Raw genomic sequence first — 14,924 nt, forward strand, 5'->3', positions numbered from 1 at the left:
CAATCATCGGTTGGCAGAATTGCATAAGGATTCTCTTGTGCTCCAGGATTAGGGGTCTCTTTTGCCACAGCCCTTTTGAGCATTTCAGCATAGGTCGTCTTGGATCGTTGAGAGAGTTCTTAATTTTTGCCTCCCGCGATTTAAACGCCGGACACGCAGAAAGATCGTGAACTTCTCCTTTGCAAAAATTGCAGTTATCGGCATCTTCAGAGCATGATTTATCATCATGCATCTTCCCACATTTTGCACAACGTATCTTGTTGCTGCAGTGGGAGTCTGTATGCCCCAATTGCTTGCATTTCATACAACTCATCACTTTAGGTACGTAAAGGCGCACCGGAAGCAAAACCTTTTCAATTTCCACAAATTGTGGAAGAGCTTTTCCGGGAAAGGTTACTCGAAACGAACCTGATTCGAAGTACTCTTTCCCTTTTTCGGAATGAGATACCGAATGCAATTTCTTGCAAGCAAGTATCTTCAGATGATCAATATTGGCATTCTTGAATCGACCTTTTCCTTCGTGTAATATTTCATCACACGTTAGACTAGGGTCGGTTATGACACCATCAATTTCAACGTCTTTTGAAGGAATATAAACCAAATATTCCTCCGTAAAAAGTTCGCATTGCGTTATCTCAGTGGCTTGCTTGCGGTCTTTGACAACCACGCGAAGCTTGTTCTGTCTAATAAGCTTTATCGAATTGACCGTGCTGAAATTCTTTTTGAGTTCTCTGGCTATTGTCAAAATTCTCAAAGCTTTCTGACGGGGGCGAAAATAAACATTGTAAGGTCCATCGGAATCTTCAGGATAGGACTTAATCCGAGGAGCTGTATTTGATGGTGGATCGGGGTTCCTCAGCTCCGGGATAGTTGATTCATTATTAGAAATGGGAGGGGCAGGGGGACTGTGGTGTTTAGTAACATCCAGTTCCATTGTGAAAGCAAGAAATTAATTTCTTGTTAATGAGGACGATAAAAACAGGAAGGAAAAGCAAAAAAATGGGTAGCAAAAAGCAGAACTTAGCCTACCTGTTTTCGAAACAGCTGGGTAGCTGACTGTAAGCCGGTGACGATGTTTGTCCAGGTAGTCGATGGGTGCCCTGTTTAGATCCTGAGTGCTGGCGAGTATGTATACCTGTAAAGCACAATTTTTTAAAAATAGGTAGCAAAAGAGTAATAGAAAAAAAAAACTTGATACTTCCTTTCTACTCTGCAGCGAAAGAAAAACACGTCCTTCTCCGATAAGATCAGGGAAGGAACTGACCTCGATTGAATGACAACGATAAAATAACGCGATTCCAAACAGGCCGATTAATCAGCTCCATTGAAGTTAGCTGGCGTATCGTTGTTTTCCAATTTATGAACGAGACCAAGCTGTTATAAACTAAGCCACGTTGAAAATCACATGCACGTATTTTCTAACAAGGAGACAGCAATAAATATTGATTTTATATATTTCATTTTTTCTACTTTACGACAAACTTATATTACTGTTTTCAGTTGACGTTTAACTTTTAAGAAATCAAACATGTCAGTTACGTTAATGAAATACACCAAGAAACATCATATAACCTTTCGTTCAAATCATTTAATTGGTTTTTTTATCGGTCACATTCGATTTATTTTAAAGATCGTTAAAATATTCAAACACACTTACAATACATTAATGTGTTTTATTCAACACCCAAAATATTCACTAGAAATAATTTATTTGGCAGAACAACGTTTGCCTGGTATATATATGTATATTATATGTTAACATTCCTCTTGAGACCACCTTGAATCGCCAACTCGACCGATTGCAGCAACATCAGCGGCAATTGGCGGAAACAATCGTTTCATTGGAACCAGAACATCAACAAACAGCGCGATCATCATCCCACCAGTAAGACACAGCATCGTTCGCTTTATCGCGAACCCAACTCCACACGCAGCGCGGAAGCGATTGAAGAGAATGCAGAATCAGCATCAACGATAACCGGACACCGATTGCACGCTTTCGATTCCCAGAAAATAGTATCTTAATTTATTTCTTAAAATAAACTAAGAAATCGGCAGGCCTCTGTATAAGGAAATAAAATAAAGTTAGTCTAGTTTTAGCGACCATCGAAAACGGTTAGACATTTTTTTTAAAAACTCCGAAGTTCATCGAGGGAACTTAACTGGCGCAGTCTTTGTGGATTAGTTAAACGCGTTCCGCGAGTGATTAGTGTGAGAAAAAAACCGGCGTATTCCATCGAAAGGACATCGAAGGAAAAAGCATCATCAAGAGGATATTGATGATTTGAGGACCTCCAACAGAAGCACCCGGAATCAGCGTTGAACCTACACTATCGAGGGGACATCGATAAGTAAATTGTAAGTAATTTTAATTTTTCTCTAATTTCAAAAAGAACAGATAAACGCTTTACTGAAAAAAACAAAAGCGCTATCTTGTTCCAGCACAATAATCATTACTAATTAAGAGAGGTTAGCCCAGACCACCTGTAAGCGACCCTCTGAATATCACAAACAAAAAGTGTTCTAACATAAACCAATCCAAACGATAAAAAAAAACATTTTTATAAAATAAGAGAAAAATAGTTTTAGAGAATAAAACAAGTGTGAAAAAAGTGAAAATTAGCGAAGAAACTTAAAATAGCAAGAAAGTGAGAATTTATTTTTTTATTCTGTTTCTGTGCATTTGATGTAAATATGAGTTTAAATCTATTAGACAGAATTGAGGAGTTAGAGCGCCTGCTAGAACAGCAGAAGCTACAACTAGATAGAATGCAAAACTCCTCTAGACAAATAACAGTTCCCGACCTACCAGCAAATAATTTTGATGTTACTAGAATTCCGGATATCATTAAAATGATTCCAGAATACAATGGTGACATTAAGGGATTACCTGCGTGGATCAATTCTGTTGAGCAGAAATTGGAAGCTGCAATATTGCACGTACCCGAACCAAACAGGGAAAATGCCGTTAAAGTGTGGACTCTAATTATTAGAGATAAAATATCGGGGAAAGCTAATGAGGCTCTCATAAGCAATCAAACTGAATGCCAATGGGAAGCTATAAAAGCTCACCTCAAAGATAGATTTGGCGATAAAAGAGATTTATCTTCAATAATTAGCAAAATTCCGTACATTAGGCAAAACAATAGAACAGTCGAAGAATATTACGATGAATGTTCTGAAATTTTGGCAGATATGAACGCAAAAGTTTTGTTAGATCCTGAGCTGAAAGATTGTGCAAAGGCAGTAATGGCTTCATATGAAGCCATGCTAACAAATTCTTTTATAGATGGGCTACGAGAACCTATTTCCTCTTTAACTCGCACTGGAAGAGCAGTAAAATTAAATTCTGCTTTTCAGCATGCAATGGAACATGAAAATGCAAGTAGGAGACGCAGGGAAAATAATACTAAACTTTCTATAAATAAACTTCCGAGCCCGCAACGCTTTCAGCCTGCAACAAATTCAAACTTCGTACAAAGAATTCCCTACAATTCCAATTTTCAGAATCCAAAGTTTATTTCTAACAGGAATTTCCATCGACCCATACAAGGAGCTCAACCCCAAAATGCCAATATGAACTCAAACCAAAATTACCCTCCACGTGCATTAGAGAATCAACCATCTAGCTCGAACTTCATGTTTAACAAAAAATTTATGCAAGCTAAACCCATGTTAACTGCCATAAAGCAAGAACCAAGATCGCAAAATAATTTCAGAAGGGTTCCCAATACGGAAAATCACATTCATTATCAGGAATTCAATGAGAAACCAGAAGAACAATTTGATGAAACATACGGTTATCAAGAAACCTACGAAACACCTGAAGAACCAATCTCCATAGATTTTTTTTTTTCCAAAATATATATTTTAATCTCCATAGATGACGAAGTAAATTTTCCATCGGATCAAAATCCGATTCAGACCGAATAACACCAAATAATTTTCTCCCTTATCTCGAAATTCAAACAAAGTATAAAACTTTAAAGTTTTTAGTATACACCGGAGCAAACAAAAACTATATTTCCCCCCAGTGTACAAACCCTTCTGCACGGAAAATCGGACCCCCTAGTAGATTCAAGAATATAAACGGTTCTTTCGATTTAACCCAATATATTGAATCAGACATATTTTTCAAGTACCAATCTTTTCCTAAACAAAAATACTATCTATTTAAATTTCATGATTTCTTCGATGGACTCATTGGATACGAGTCTTTGAATTCATTAGGTGCTATCATCGACACTTCATCTAACACACTCAACATTGGTGATATTGCCATCCCGATGAAGAAAAAATACCCTAATTACCTACTGATAAACTTGAATAGCAATGAAACCATTACCAAATCGATTCCCGTATCTATTGTTCAAGGTGACTTTTACGTTGAAAAAGACATTTTCATCACGCCTAACATCCTAATACCGACTGGGGTCTACACTGCTAAGAGAAACCAAGCAATATTCCCCATCACTAATATGAAAAATAAACCAACCATTCTGCAATTTGATACCGAGATTCCCATCAAAGAAATTCATAATTTCGAAGAGATTCAAAATTTTCCAAAAAAACCCTTCTGCAGACACTAAAATATTTCAAGAAATTCGAACCTCACACCTAAACCACGAGGAGAAAACAAAACTTTTCGACATTATTCAGGAATACAAAGACGTTTTCTATCAGGAAGGCTCAGATCTTTCTTTCTCTAACGTAATAAAACACAAAATAGAGACTAAAGATGACATCCCCGTTCACAGCAAAAGTTATCGTTACCCATTTATTCACAAAGAAGAGGTTCAAAGGCAAATATCCGACATGTTATTAAAAGGAATCATTCAACCAAGCACATCACCCTGGAGCTCACCGATATGGCGACTGGTAGTTGACTACAGGAAACTTAACGAGAAGACTGTAGATGACAAATACCCCCTGCCAAACATAACTGATATTCTGGATAAGTTAAGAAGGTGCCAATACTTCACTACTCTCGATTTGACCTCTGGATTTCACCAAATCGAGGTACATCCTAAGGATATCCCCAAAACAGCGTTTTCAGTCGAACACGGTTTATATGAATATATTAGAATGCCGTTTGGTTTGAAAAATGCGCCCGCGACATTCCAACGGGTCATGGACCATGTTCTCCGTGGTCTAATAGGAAAATGTTGTCTCGTTTATATGGATGATATAATCATCTTTTCAACATCCATTCAAGAACACATGGAAAACCTCAGAAAAATCTTTGTCGCCTTACAAAACGCAAATTTAAAAATCCAACTAGACAAGAGTGAGTTCTTAAAGAAAGACGTTTCATTTCTCGGACATATTGTTACGGATCAGGGTGTGAAACTGAATCCTGACAAGATTGAAGCAATTAAAAAATGGCCTTTACCCAAAAATCAAAAAGAGCTGAAAGGGTTCCTAGGAATTTTGGGATATTATAGAAAGTTCATACGCGATTTCGCGAAAATAACCAAGCCTCTGACCGCCCAGCTTCGAACACACCCCTATTTTCGTAAAAACTTTTGAAACGTGTAAGACTTTGCTAACTCAGAGTAACATATTACAATATCCTGATTTCGAGCGCCTATTTATATTAACCACGGACGCCAGTAAATTTGCAATAGGGGCAGTGTTATCTCAAGGAGTCATTGGACAAGACAGACCTATTGCATACGCATCAAGAACCTTGACAAAAAGTGAAGAAAATTATTCAGCCATTGAAAAAGAGCTTCTCGCCATAGTATGGGCCGCAAAGTATTTCCGACCCTATCTATTTGGAAAGAAATTTACACTCTATACCGACCACCAATACACATATGCACTTAATCTCAAAACCCCAAACTCCAAACTGGTCAAATGGAGATTACAGATGACTGAATTTGACTTCGATACAAAACATCGGCCCGGAAAACCAAAATATAGTAGCCGACGCTCTTTCTAGAATACCTGTTGAAATTAACTTGAATGAATAAGATTCAAGCTCAATTCACTCAGCAGATACCGATGTTTCGGAATTCATAGAATGCACCCAACGACCCCTGAACGAATTTCATAATCAAATCATTCTAAAAAACGGCGAAATTGATTCTGAAAAGTTTGAAGAAATATTCCCGAAAATGTACCGAAGAACTATAACAAAGTTCGCTTTCGGCGTACCTTCACTTATCCGAATATTCCGAGATTACCTGGACCCAGGCAAAGTTAATTATATCCATTGTCCAGAATCACTCATACCATCCCTGCAAGTAGTTTACAAAAACTATTTCAGTAGGTGTAAGACATTCAAAATTAAAATAACCCAGAAAATCCTGACTGATATCCGATCAGCAGAAGAACAAAACCAGACTATTGAAGTTATCCATGAAACAGCACATAGAGGTATACTTGAAAACAAAGCAGAAATATCTAGGCAATTTTATTTTCCAAAAATGAAAGAGAAAATTCGACAATACGTAATTTTGTGTGGAATCTGTAACAAACAAAAATACGAAAGACATCCCTACAAAATAAAATTTGCGGACACCCCAATTCCTAAACAGCCTTTAGACATCGTTCATGTGGATAGTTTCATCATCCAACCTGATTTATTCCTTTCTGTAGTGGATAAACTTTCAAGGTTTGGAACTCTTCTTCCAATCAAATCACGCAGTATTCCCGATATTCGGAAAGCCCTACTCAAATATTTTTCACTATACGGAACCCCAAGGCTATTATCTTCAGATAATGAACCAGCTATTAAATCCATAGAAATCCGAGGACTTCTGCACGATTTGAATGTCGAACAATACTTCACACCCTCTAATTATAGCCAAGTGAACGGAATAGTGGAACGCTTTCATTCCACTATTAGCGAAATTTTTAGAACCAATAAACATAAATACGAAGCACTTTCGAATAAGGAGAAATTCTTGATAGCATGTTCCCTCTATAATAACGTTATACACTCTGCTACAAAACTCAAACCCCGCGAAGTATTCTATGGACTGAAAGATGGAACTGAGCGACCTTTAAACTTAAACGCCATTATCGAGTCCAGAAGTAAACTCTATGATGAAGCAATTCTGCAAATTACTAAAATGCAAAAACAACAAAATAATTACCATAATTCCAAGAAAGAAGACCCCCCTGTGTTAGAACCTGGAACTAGTACCTTAAATAAGGTTCAAGGTATAAAATCTAAGACTAGAGATCGATATGAACCTGTTCTTGTTGTAACAGATCGAACCAGAACTTATAAGGACAGAAACAATCGGAAACTTCATAAAGCTAAATTGCGCAGAATCAGAAAGTGACAGTTGGCATACCGTCTCTTCTTTTCACAGACGAACATGAATCACGAATCCAGCGACCAGCTCTTATTCTCGCTGTGCTTAATGCACCTCAAAGCGACTGAGGAAAAATTCAGCCAACGTCAACCGTTGCAGTTTACAAGCGCCGAAGCTAGAGCCCAGTTAAAAATAATCAATTGCTTCTTTGAGCTTGCTGCAGGAGCCGCCGTAAGACAGAACTTTGCGAAACAATGTACAACATATCTTACCGATTTAGTTGACGATCTACGCGACACAATAAAATGGAATATCCATAATCCCAGAATGATTACAACTGAATGAAGATATTCATTACCAAAAATACTGAATAATTTCTTTTTCATATCTTTTTAGAGGCACACGACCCGGTAAAATTCTGGAAAATCAACAAGGACCACACAATATCCATTATACATTCATTATATAACCACACAATATTCATTATACACATCTCATAAAAAACAGAAGAATTGTTTTGAAACGCGTAACCTGCGACCAACATATGAAAAATAGAGAACAGAACAATTTTTCAAAATTAAATAAAATAAAATTAAATAACTTAACAAACACACTAATATTTCATTTTCTTTGCAGGTATTCTTATTCATCAGAAAAAAATGTGTAAAGGGGAGAGAAAATAAAGTAAATAAATAATAATAAATTCAAACAGGAAGGTAATAAAAAAAAGTAAGTATGTAATATTCCTCAGATACAGTATTTTATATAAAATTCACGAAATTTGTCAACAAGAAAATGTCTCGAATTCATGCAATTTCAAAATTATACTTTTCCTAAAGCAACAACTATATTGATAATAACATTTACTAACATTTACCTTAAGTGAATAAAATACATTGTAATTTTATTTCTTCAAATTCCTCATATCAAAACATTAGCTATTGAAAAAAAAAAATATATATTTTTTTTGGTTCTCAAATGGGGATCAACACTAGGGTAGGAGCCTACCTGTTGGTCTCAAATGTTCCTATCTCACGCCTCCACGAAGATCATATGACGACATTTTTAGATCGGGCGTGAACTGGAAACACACACCTGGTCTTGGCTCCGAGAACGGGTGTCGAAAGTGGCTAAGTGAGGGGGTGCGAGCGAGTCAGAGCGCTATATCTCTCCCGGGGAAGGCCTCCCGGGTCATGGAGGCCTTGCCAACCCGCTGTCTCCCGGGCAAAGGAGATACACCCAGACAATGGAGCTAAGGTCAAGACGAATACTACGAATGCGATCACCCGAGGAGGGTCCCCGAACTGGAGCTGGTCCTGGAACGGGCGTAAGAGCGAGCGGCCAGCGGCTGGAGGGCGATGTGCAAGAGCGGGCCACCAGCCGGGTTCAACCCGAAGAGCTACCGCCACACGGAAACAGCAGCCATCGACATCACCAACGAAACGCTGCGCCTACGAGGCGTATTGCGACTGTCAGACGACAGTCGTCCACACTTGTGGGTACTACTAGGCGACGGATCATGTGGACACACGAAATGAACGAATTCGTGATCCGCGCCTATTACATCTGCACTGCTTTGGAGACGGACATGAGCGGTCGCCCTCGAATACTCGCAATGTTCGAGGAAGCGTATCCAGAGTTCGTCGGGAGGCTTGACCAAAACGCGATGAACGCGAGGCGTAGAGCGATTGTACGCAACAATATGCTCTCCCAAACGCAAGTCGACGAGATCAAGCAGCAGGTGCAGAGAGAACTAAGCTCCAGAACAAGCAGAGCAAGCGATGTGTCGAGACGAAGTTCAGTACGGCTGAGCAATTCATTCGCGAGTGGGGCACGCGAATCAGCACCAGTGGAGGCCACAGTACAACAACCCCCTGAGCCGGAAGATCCACAGCCAGATCAACAACTACTACGCGATCTGGTCTTCCATTACGATGAGGCGATCTCACAGTTCCGCGACACGGACCCTTTGTCGCGCCCCAGGATCCCGAAGTTGCAGCATTCCCGCAGGCTGACAAGTGCAGTAAAGCTCATGAACGAGCACGTTCTTCCGCTGCACTTGGTTGATGCTGAGAACATGGAGGAGCTGCAACTGAAAGTTTACTGTGCTGCTGTGGCGACCGCCAAAAGTTTGGGAAACCGTATTAGGCCAAGAGGTGGACTGCTCCAACATCTCCGTGAAAGGCGTGAGCCTCCATGGGGAAGGAGATTGGAGCAACTGATCCTAAACAAGCGCGCCGCAATTGGAAGACTGATGGCGTACAAAAGAGGCAGCAGATCGGTGAAATTATGTCGCCAAGTTGCTGTGATCGTGCAGCCTACTGAACTTCGCCAGCTGGGAGCTCACCAGCTGACGGAAAAACTCGACACACTGGTACAGCAATTGAGCGTCCTAACTAAACGGCTGAAACGTTACTCTGACTCTGCAAAGCGCCAGGAACAAAATCGGATGTTCAGAGATAACGAAAAAGCGTTCTACGACCACATTAGCGACGAGAAGCCCGACTACCGCGAAGGTTTGCCAGATATTAGCGATGTGACGAACTTCTGGGCTGGTATTTGGGAAACCCCAGTACAACATCGCGAAGGGCAAATGTGGTTAAGACGGGAGGAGGAGAGTTGTGGTGAAATTGGAGAGATGCCAGCTATCATCGTCGGAGAGAACGATGTCCGCGAAGCCTCGCGGTACCTGAGGAACTGGGCAGCACCGGGCCCCGATGGTGTCCAGAACTTTTGGCACAAGAAGCTGACCGTCGCACATCCAAAGATAGCTGAGTGCTTCAACAAGGTGCTACGTGACCCACACAACCTTCCTGAATTCGCCACCCGTGGCGTCACCTTCCTCCTCCCGAAAGACAGCAACACATTGAACCCATCAAAGTACAGACCGATAACGTGCCTATCGAGTCTGTACAAAATACTGAGCAGCATAATTACCGCCAAAGTTTCTGCTCACTGCGAACAGCATCACATCATCGCAGAAGAGCAGAAAGGATGCAGGAAAAATACGCATGGCTGCAAAGACCAGGCCATCATCGACGCAGCCATAGTCGGCCAGGCGGTATATAACCAGCGGAACCTAAGTATGGCCTACATCGATTACAGGAAGGCTTATGACTCCATACCTCACTCGTTTCTCATCCGGGTATTGGAGCTCTACAAAATTGATCCCGTCGTCGTTAGGTTCCTGCAGCATGCGATGAGTCAGTGGAGTACGTCTCTGCACCTCAGTGATGGGGAAAATGTGTTGCAGTCTAGAACGCTGCAGATAAAGAGGGGAATATTCCAAGGCGACTCTTTCAGCCCGCTTTGGTTTTGTCTGGCACTGAACCCCCTCAGTAGGACGCTCAATAGAAACGGTCATGGCTGTAAAATAAGGTATGGCGACGGCGCCCACGAAGAAGTGACCCACACCTTTTACATGGACGATCTCAAGGTCTACGCTGATTCACGTCAGCGTCTAGGTGTAGCTATCCGGGTTGTCGAAGAAATAAGCAGGGACATCTGTATGGAGTTCGGCCTCGACAAGTGTCGCTGTGTCCACCTGCTGAAAGGACAACTTACCGAATCCGGAGGCTACGAGGTCTATGACGGCGAGTTTATAAGAGACATGGTTCGTGGCGAATCCTATAAATATCTTGGATTCCGACAGCTCACCGGGATTCGCCACTCCGACATCAAGACGGACCTGCGAGACAAGTTCTTAAGTCGAGTGAACTGTGTCCTGAGGACTTTCCTCAACGCGGGGAACAAGGTACGCGCGATCAACACATTCGCGGTTCCCTAAAGTTGTTGAATATGGAGAAGGAATTGGCCGGCATCCAAAAGTCGGTCATCCTTAGCACCTGCGCGATTGTCCGACAATTTCTCGGTCAGGACTGAAACAGCACGAGCATGCAGATACGTGCATTCCGCAGAGCCTAGTCCCCCTTTGGCATTCAGAAGCCCGGGGGCAGGTGAAAATTCTGGCTAGGTTCGCCTAGTTAAGAAGTGAGATAAGTCTGCCAAAAAAAAAACAGGAAGTGGGTTATATCTATGGTATAACCGCAAGGGTGACGTAGGACTATCGTTGATTTAGAGATCATTTGTTTGAAGTTGAATCTAAATCCATCCTGAATGAATGAATTAATAAATATTTGGGTGACTTCAAAAACGAGAGTGTTACTTTGAAGACTCAAGGTTTTATGCATCCAATATTGGATACAAAAAACCTTGTTCTGAAGAATAATCTTCAGAAGCTTTCCTGTTAACTGCACTTGATTGACAAATCACAAAACCAAATGTATGTGGTCACAGTATTATATGGATAGAGAACATTAAAATAAACTCGCTTGAATGTAATTTTCAATTCCAAGGGGAACTGGCAGATTATTTTTCAGCAACGATCATTTCTTTCCAGGTTTCCTCTCGATAACCAGCAAACGAAAAGAGTTGCGCGCGTGTATGTGTGTGTGTGTGGCGGCTGCTTCTATGTCTTCCCGAGGAACCGTATTTCGATGCTGATACTCTCTTGGTCACCTTCTCTTCTCCTTCTGATCGATCGGCTTTTCTGCGCTCCCTCACAGTTAAAACAAACTGATTGCATTTCAGGTCAGGTCAAGCCAGGTAATGAATACCTCGATCCCTCGCCGTTCAGCTCGTTCAGTAACGATGTTGTCTTGTCGATGTCCTCAGGCGTCGTGCACAAATTACGTAACGCAAAAATCCGGATTTTGAACCTCCCCCCCCCTTTCGTAACGCAATTTCCTATCTCTAATAAACAGAAAGTAACGCAACATCTAACCCCTCCCCCCTTATCGCGTTACGTAATTTGTGCACGACGCCTCACGAAAAATGAATGGGTTTCACCACCAGAATATCATTTCAGTATGCTTTTCGTGCGTGATTGAATCGAGAGAAGGTGTGGTTTACGATGGCAATTTGGAAGGCAAACTAGAGGAGAATGAACTCTCTGAGTATGAAAATTTCGGCGACTGAGCAATAATCGATTGAAAATTATATAATTTTCGCGATACGAAACATTTTCCGTTTTTCATGTTATGCATCCATTATTGGATACGAAAATATCCTAGTGATGGGAAAGAATAATCTTCAGAAGCTTTCCAGCTAATTACACTTGATTGAAAAATTACGAAATCAAATGTATTTGGTCGCTGTGTTCGCCATATAATTAGAAAACATTAAAATAAACTCTTTCGCATGGATGTATTCTTCAATTCCCAGGGAACTGGCAGATTATTTTTCAGCAACGATTAGATCTTTCCGGAATTTTCTCGATGTTGTATGGCATCCAAACGAAAATTCTCATTTCAGTTTGGCCTGCAAAAAACTTTTCTGAACTCTAATCCATCAAATTTGGAGCCCTGAAAAGGGCCGTTGATTATATGCTAAGCTAATATAGCACCCTCTCCTTGGATTCGACGGGCCAGCTGAATGTCCTTGGGCATGATGTGACGCGTTTTACGTGGATAGCACACAAATTTGTATCTTCGAATAAGCCTCCTGCAGCGTCATAACCGCGGAACTTTGGAAGCGCAAGTCGGTTTTGAAGTCCTGAGCAATTCCACGAACCAAAAGCTGCAAAGGTAGCTTGCGGATCAGCAATTCGGCCGACTTCCGATAGCGATGAATTTCACGCAAAGTTCCCGGTCGATAGCGATGTGGCTTCTTCACCTATCCTGCGGCTGGTGCGCTTCGTGTGCCTTACCACTGAAAGACTAACCTGCTATCTGCTTGGTCCCAAACAAACGAGTCGTCACGGTGCGAGAGTAGAGTAAGAAATGAACGAAAGCAAAGGAAGCGTCATTTTATAACCTGTTTTCGAAGCTATCATTAAGCTATTGAAACAATTTTCCGACTCAATAAATAGCAATCATATAACTCTTGGACATTTTATCTTTTGTATGAAATGATTATCACTGTTCCGTTGATCCGAAGCAGAATGAATCACGCTTAAAGAAGGAATGGATTTTTTCTTGGAATTTACTCAGCAAAACTAATGCCCTTTCCCAACACTTAAAAACGACAAACGGTAAACAGTTTCATCAAAGTGATTTCTTCGATATGGGGATATATTCACTACATCATGTCATGTATTTCATATTCTTCATTATGAAATCCATATCCATGGCACCTATCGGTATCGAATTATCATCGACACCGCGATTTTCGCTAAATGCTCCTTTCAGTTCGGCCTGTAAAAAACTTTTCTGAACTCTAATCCATCAAATTTGGAGCCCTGAAAAGGGCCGTTGATTATATGCTAAGCTAATATAGCACGCTCTCCTCGGATACGATGGGCCAGCTGGATGTCCTTGGGCATGATGTGACGCGTTTTGCATGGATAGCACACAAATTGGTATCTTCGAATAAGCCTCCTGCAGCGTCATAACCGCGGAACTTTGGAAGCGCAAGTCGGTTTTGAAGTCCTGAGCGATTCCACGAACCAAATGCTGCAAAGGTAGCTTGCGGATCAGCAATTCGGTCGACTTCTGATAGCGACGAATTTCATGCGAAGTTCCCGGTCGATAGCGATATGGCTTCTCCACCTATCCTGCTACTGGTGCGCTTATCCGAGCTGCTTTCGTGGTGCCTTACCACCGAAGGACTTGAATGTATTTTTCAATTCCCAGGGGAACTGGCAGATTATTTTTCAAGCGGAACCGTGGCATCACTCTCCTCCTGATGGATTCCCTTTTGGCCTTAGGTGCACAAACAGGCTCTTGGTGACACCGTTCATCAGCGTTTTCATGATAAACGAAATTAGCTTCACAACAACAGCGACAACATGCTCCAATCGCTGTTCAATCATAACTGAGTGGGTTTACGAGCGGCGCTCGCTTATATACCGATTGGTGATTTCAATAGCCTGTTTTGAAAGCAATTTTAAGACTATTGAAACAAGTTTTTGGATCAAAAAGTAACAAGTGTATGACGCGTAGACATTTTATCTTTCAAATGAAGTGTTTATCATACCATTTCTTTCAGTTGTTTAAGAGCTATTAACGCTCAAAATCTCGGTCTCCAGCGTAACGCTTTCGTTCTCGAAACTTTGGTTTTACACCCCGGTATAGAAATGAAAGATGTAGTCCTACGTCAAAAAACAACTCTTTATATTACTATCTGATCAAATGTATAGGAAAATGTTACGGAATATACTGATAGCATGGCTGACAGCTCTCACCCAAATACACAGTGATCCAATTTTAAATATCGTGGATCTTGGAAATAACCCAATAGTGTTAATCAAACAAATTAATTGCAAAATACAGACTGGAACAATAAACATTATACATCCAATCAACTTAGATCAAATTGAGGAAAGCGCAGAACTTGTAACAGCAAAATTTTATGCTCAACTAACATCAACTAACCCATTGCACGAAGTTATAAAATTCCGAATCAAAAAGCTGTACTCGTCCCTCTACGCATTAAAACCACAAAAAGCGCACCGACAAAAGAGATGGGATACAATAGGCACCGCGTGGAAATGGATCGCCGGTTCACCTGATGCACAGGACCTGAGAATAATCAATTCATCTATGAATGACCTCATCAATCAGAATAATCAACAATATCAAATCAACGAAAATATCAACAACCGAATTACCCAACTGACACAGGCGATTAATCAAATAGCTAGTTCAATAAATAACA

The 14,924-nt window shown here is 40.9% G+C and overlaps 1 protein-coding gene across 7 annotated transcripts in view; it reads right to left on the bottom strand.

Annotated features, from left to right (window-relative positions):
• LOC129765374 (calpain-D) overlaps positions 1-14,924 on the bottom strand; it is a 430,542-nt gene that overhangs the window by 97,421 nt on the left and 318,197 nt on the right. For 2 of the 7 annotated variants that reach the window (XM_055765662.1, XM_055765671.1), the window contains exon 9: positions 1,030-1,135. The exons of the other annotated variants lie outside the window; for them this stretch is intronic. In XM_055765662.1, the coding sequence (XP_055621637.1) occupies positions 1,105-1,135 (31 nt within the window). In that variant the 3' untranslated portion in view covers positions 1,030-1,104. The remainder of the gene's footprint in view (positions 1-1,029; positions 1,136-14,924) is intronic. 7 annotated transcript variants of the gene reach the window in all.

The sequence above is a fragment of the Toxorhynchites rutilus genome, chromosome 1, assembly GCF_029784135.1.
Source record: "Toxorhynchites rutilus septentrionalis strain SRP chromosome 1, ASM2978413v1, whole genome shotgun sequence".
Lineage (NCBI taxonomy): Eukaryota > Metazoa > Arthropoda > Insecta > Diptera > Culicidae > Toxorhynchites > Toxorhynchites rutilus.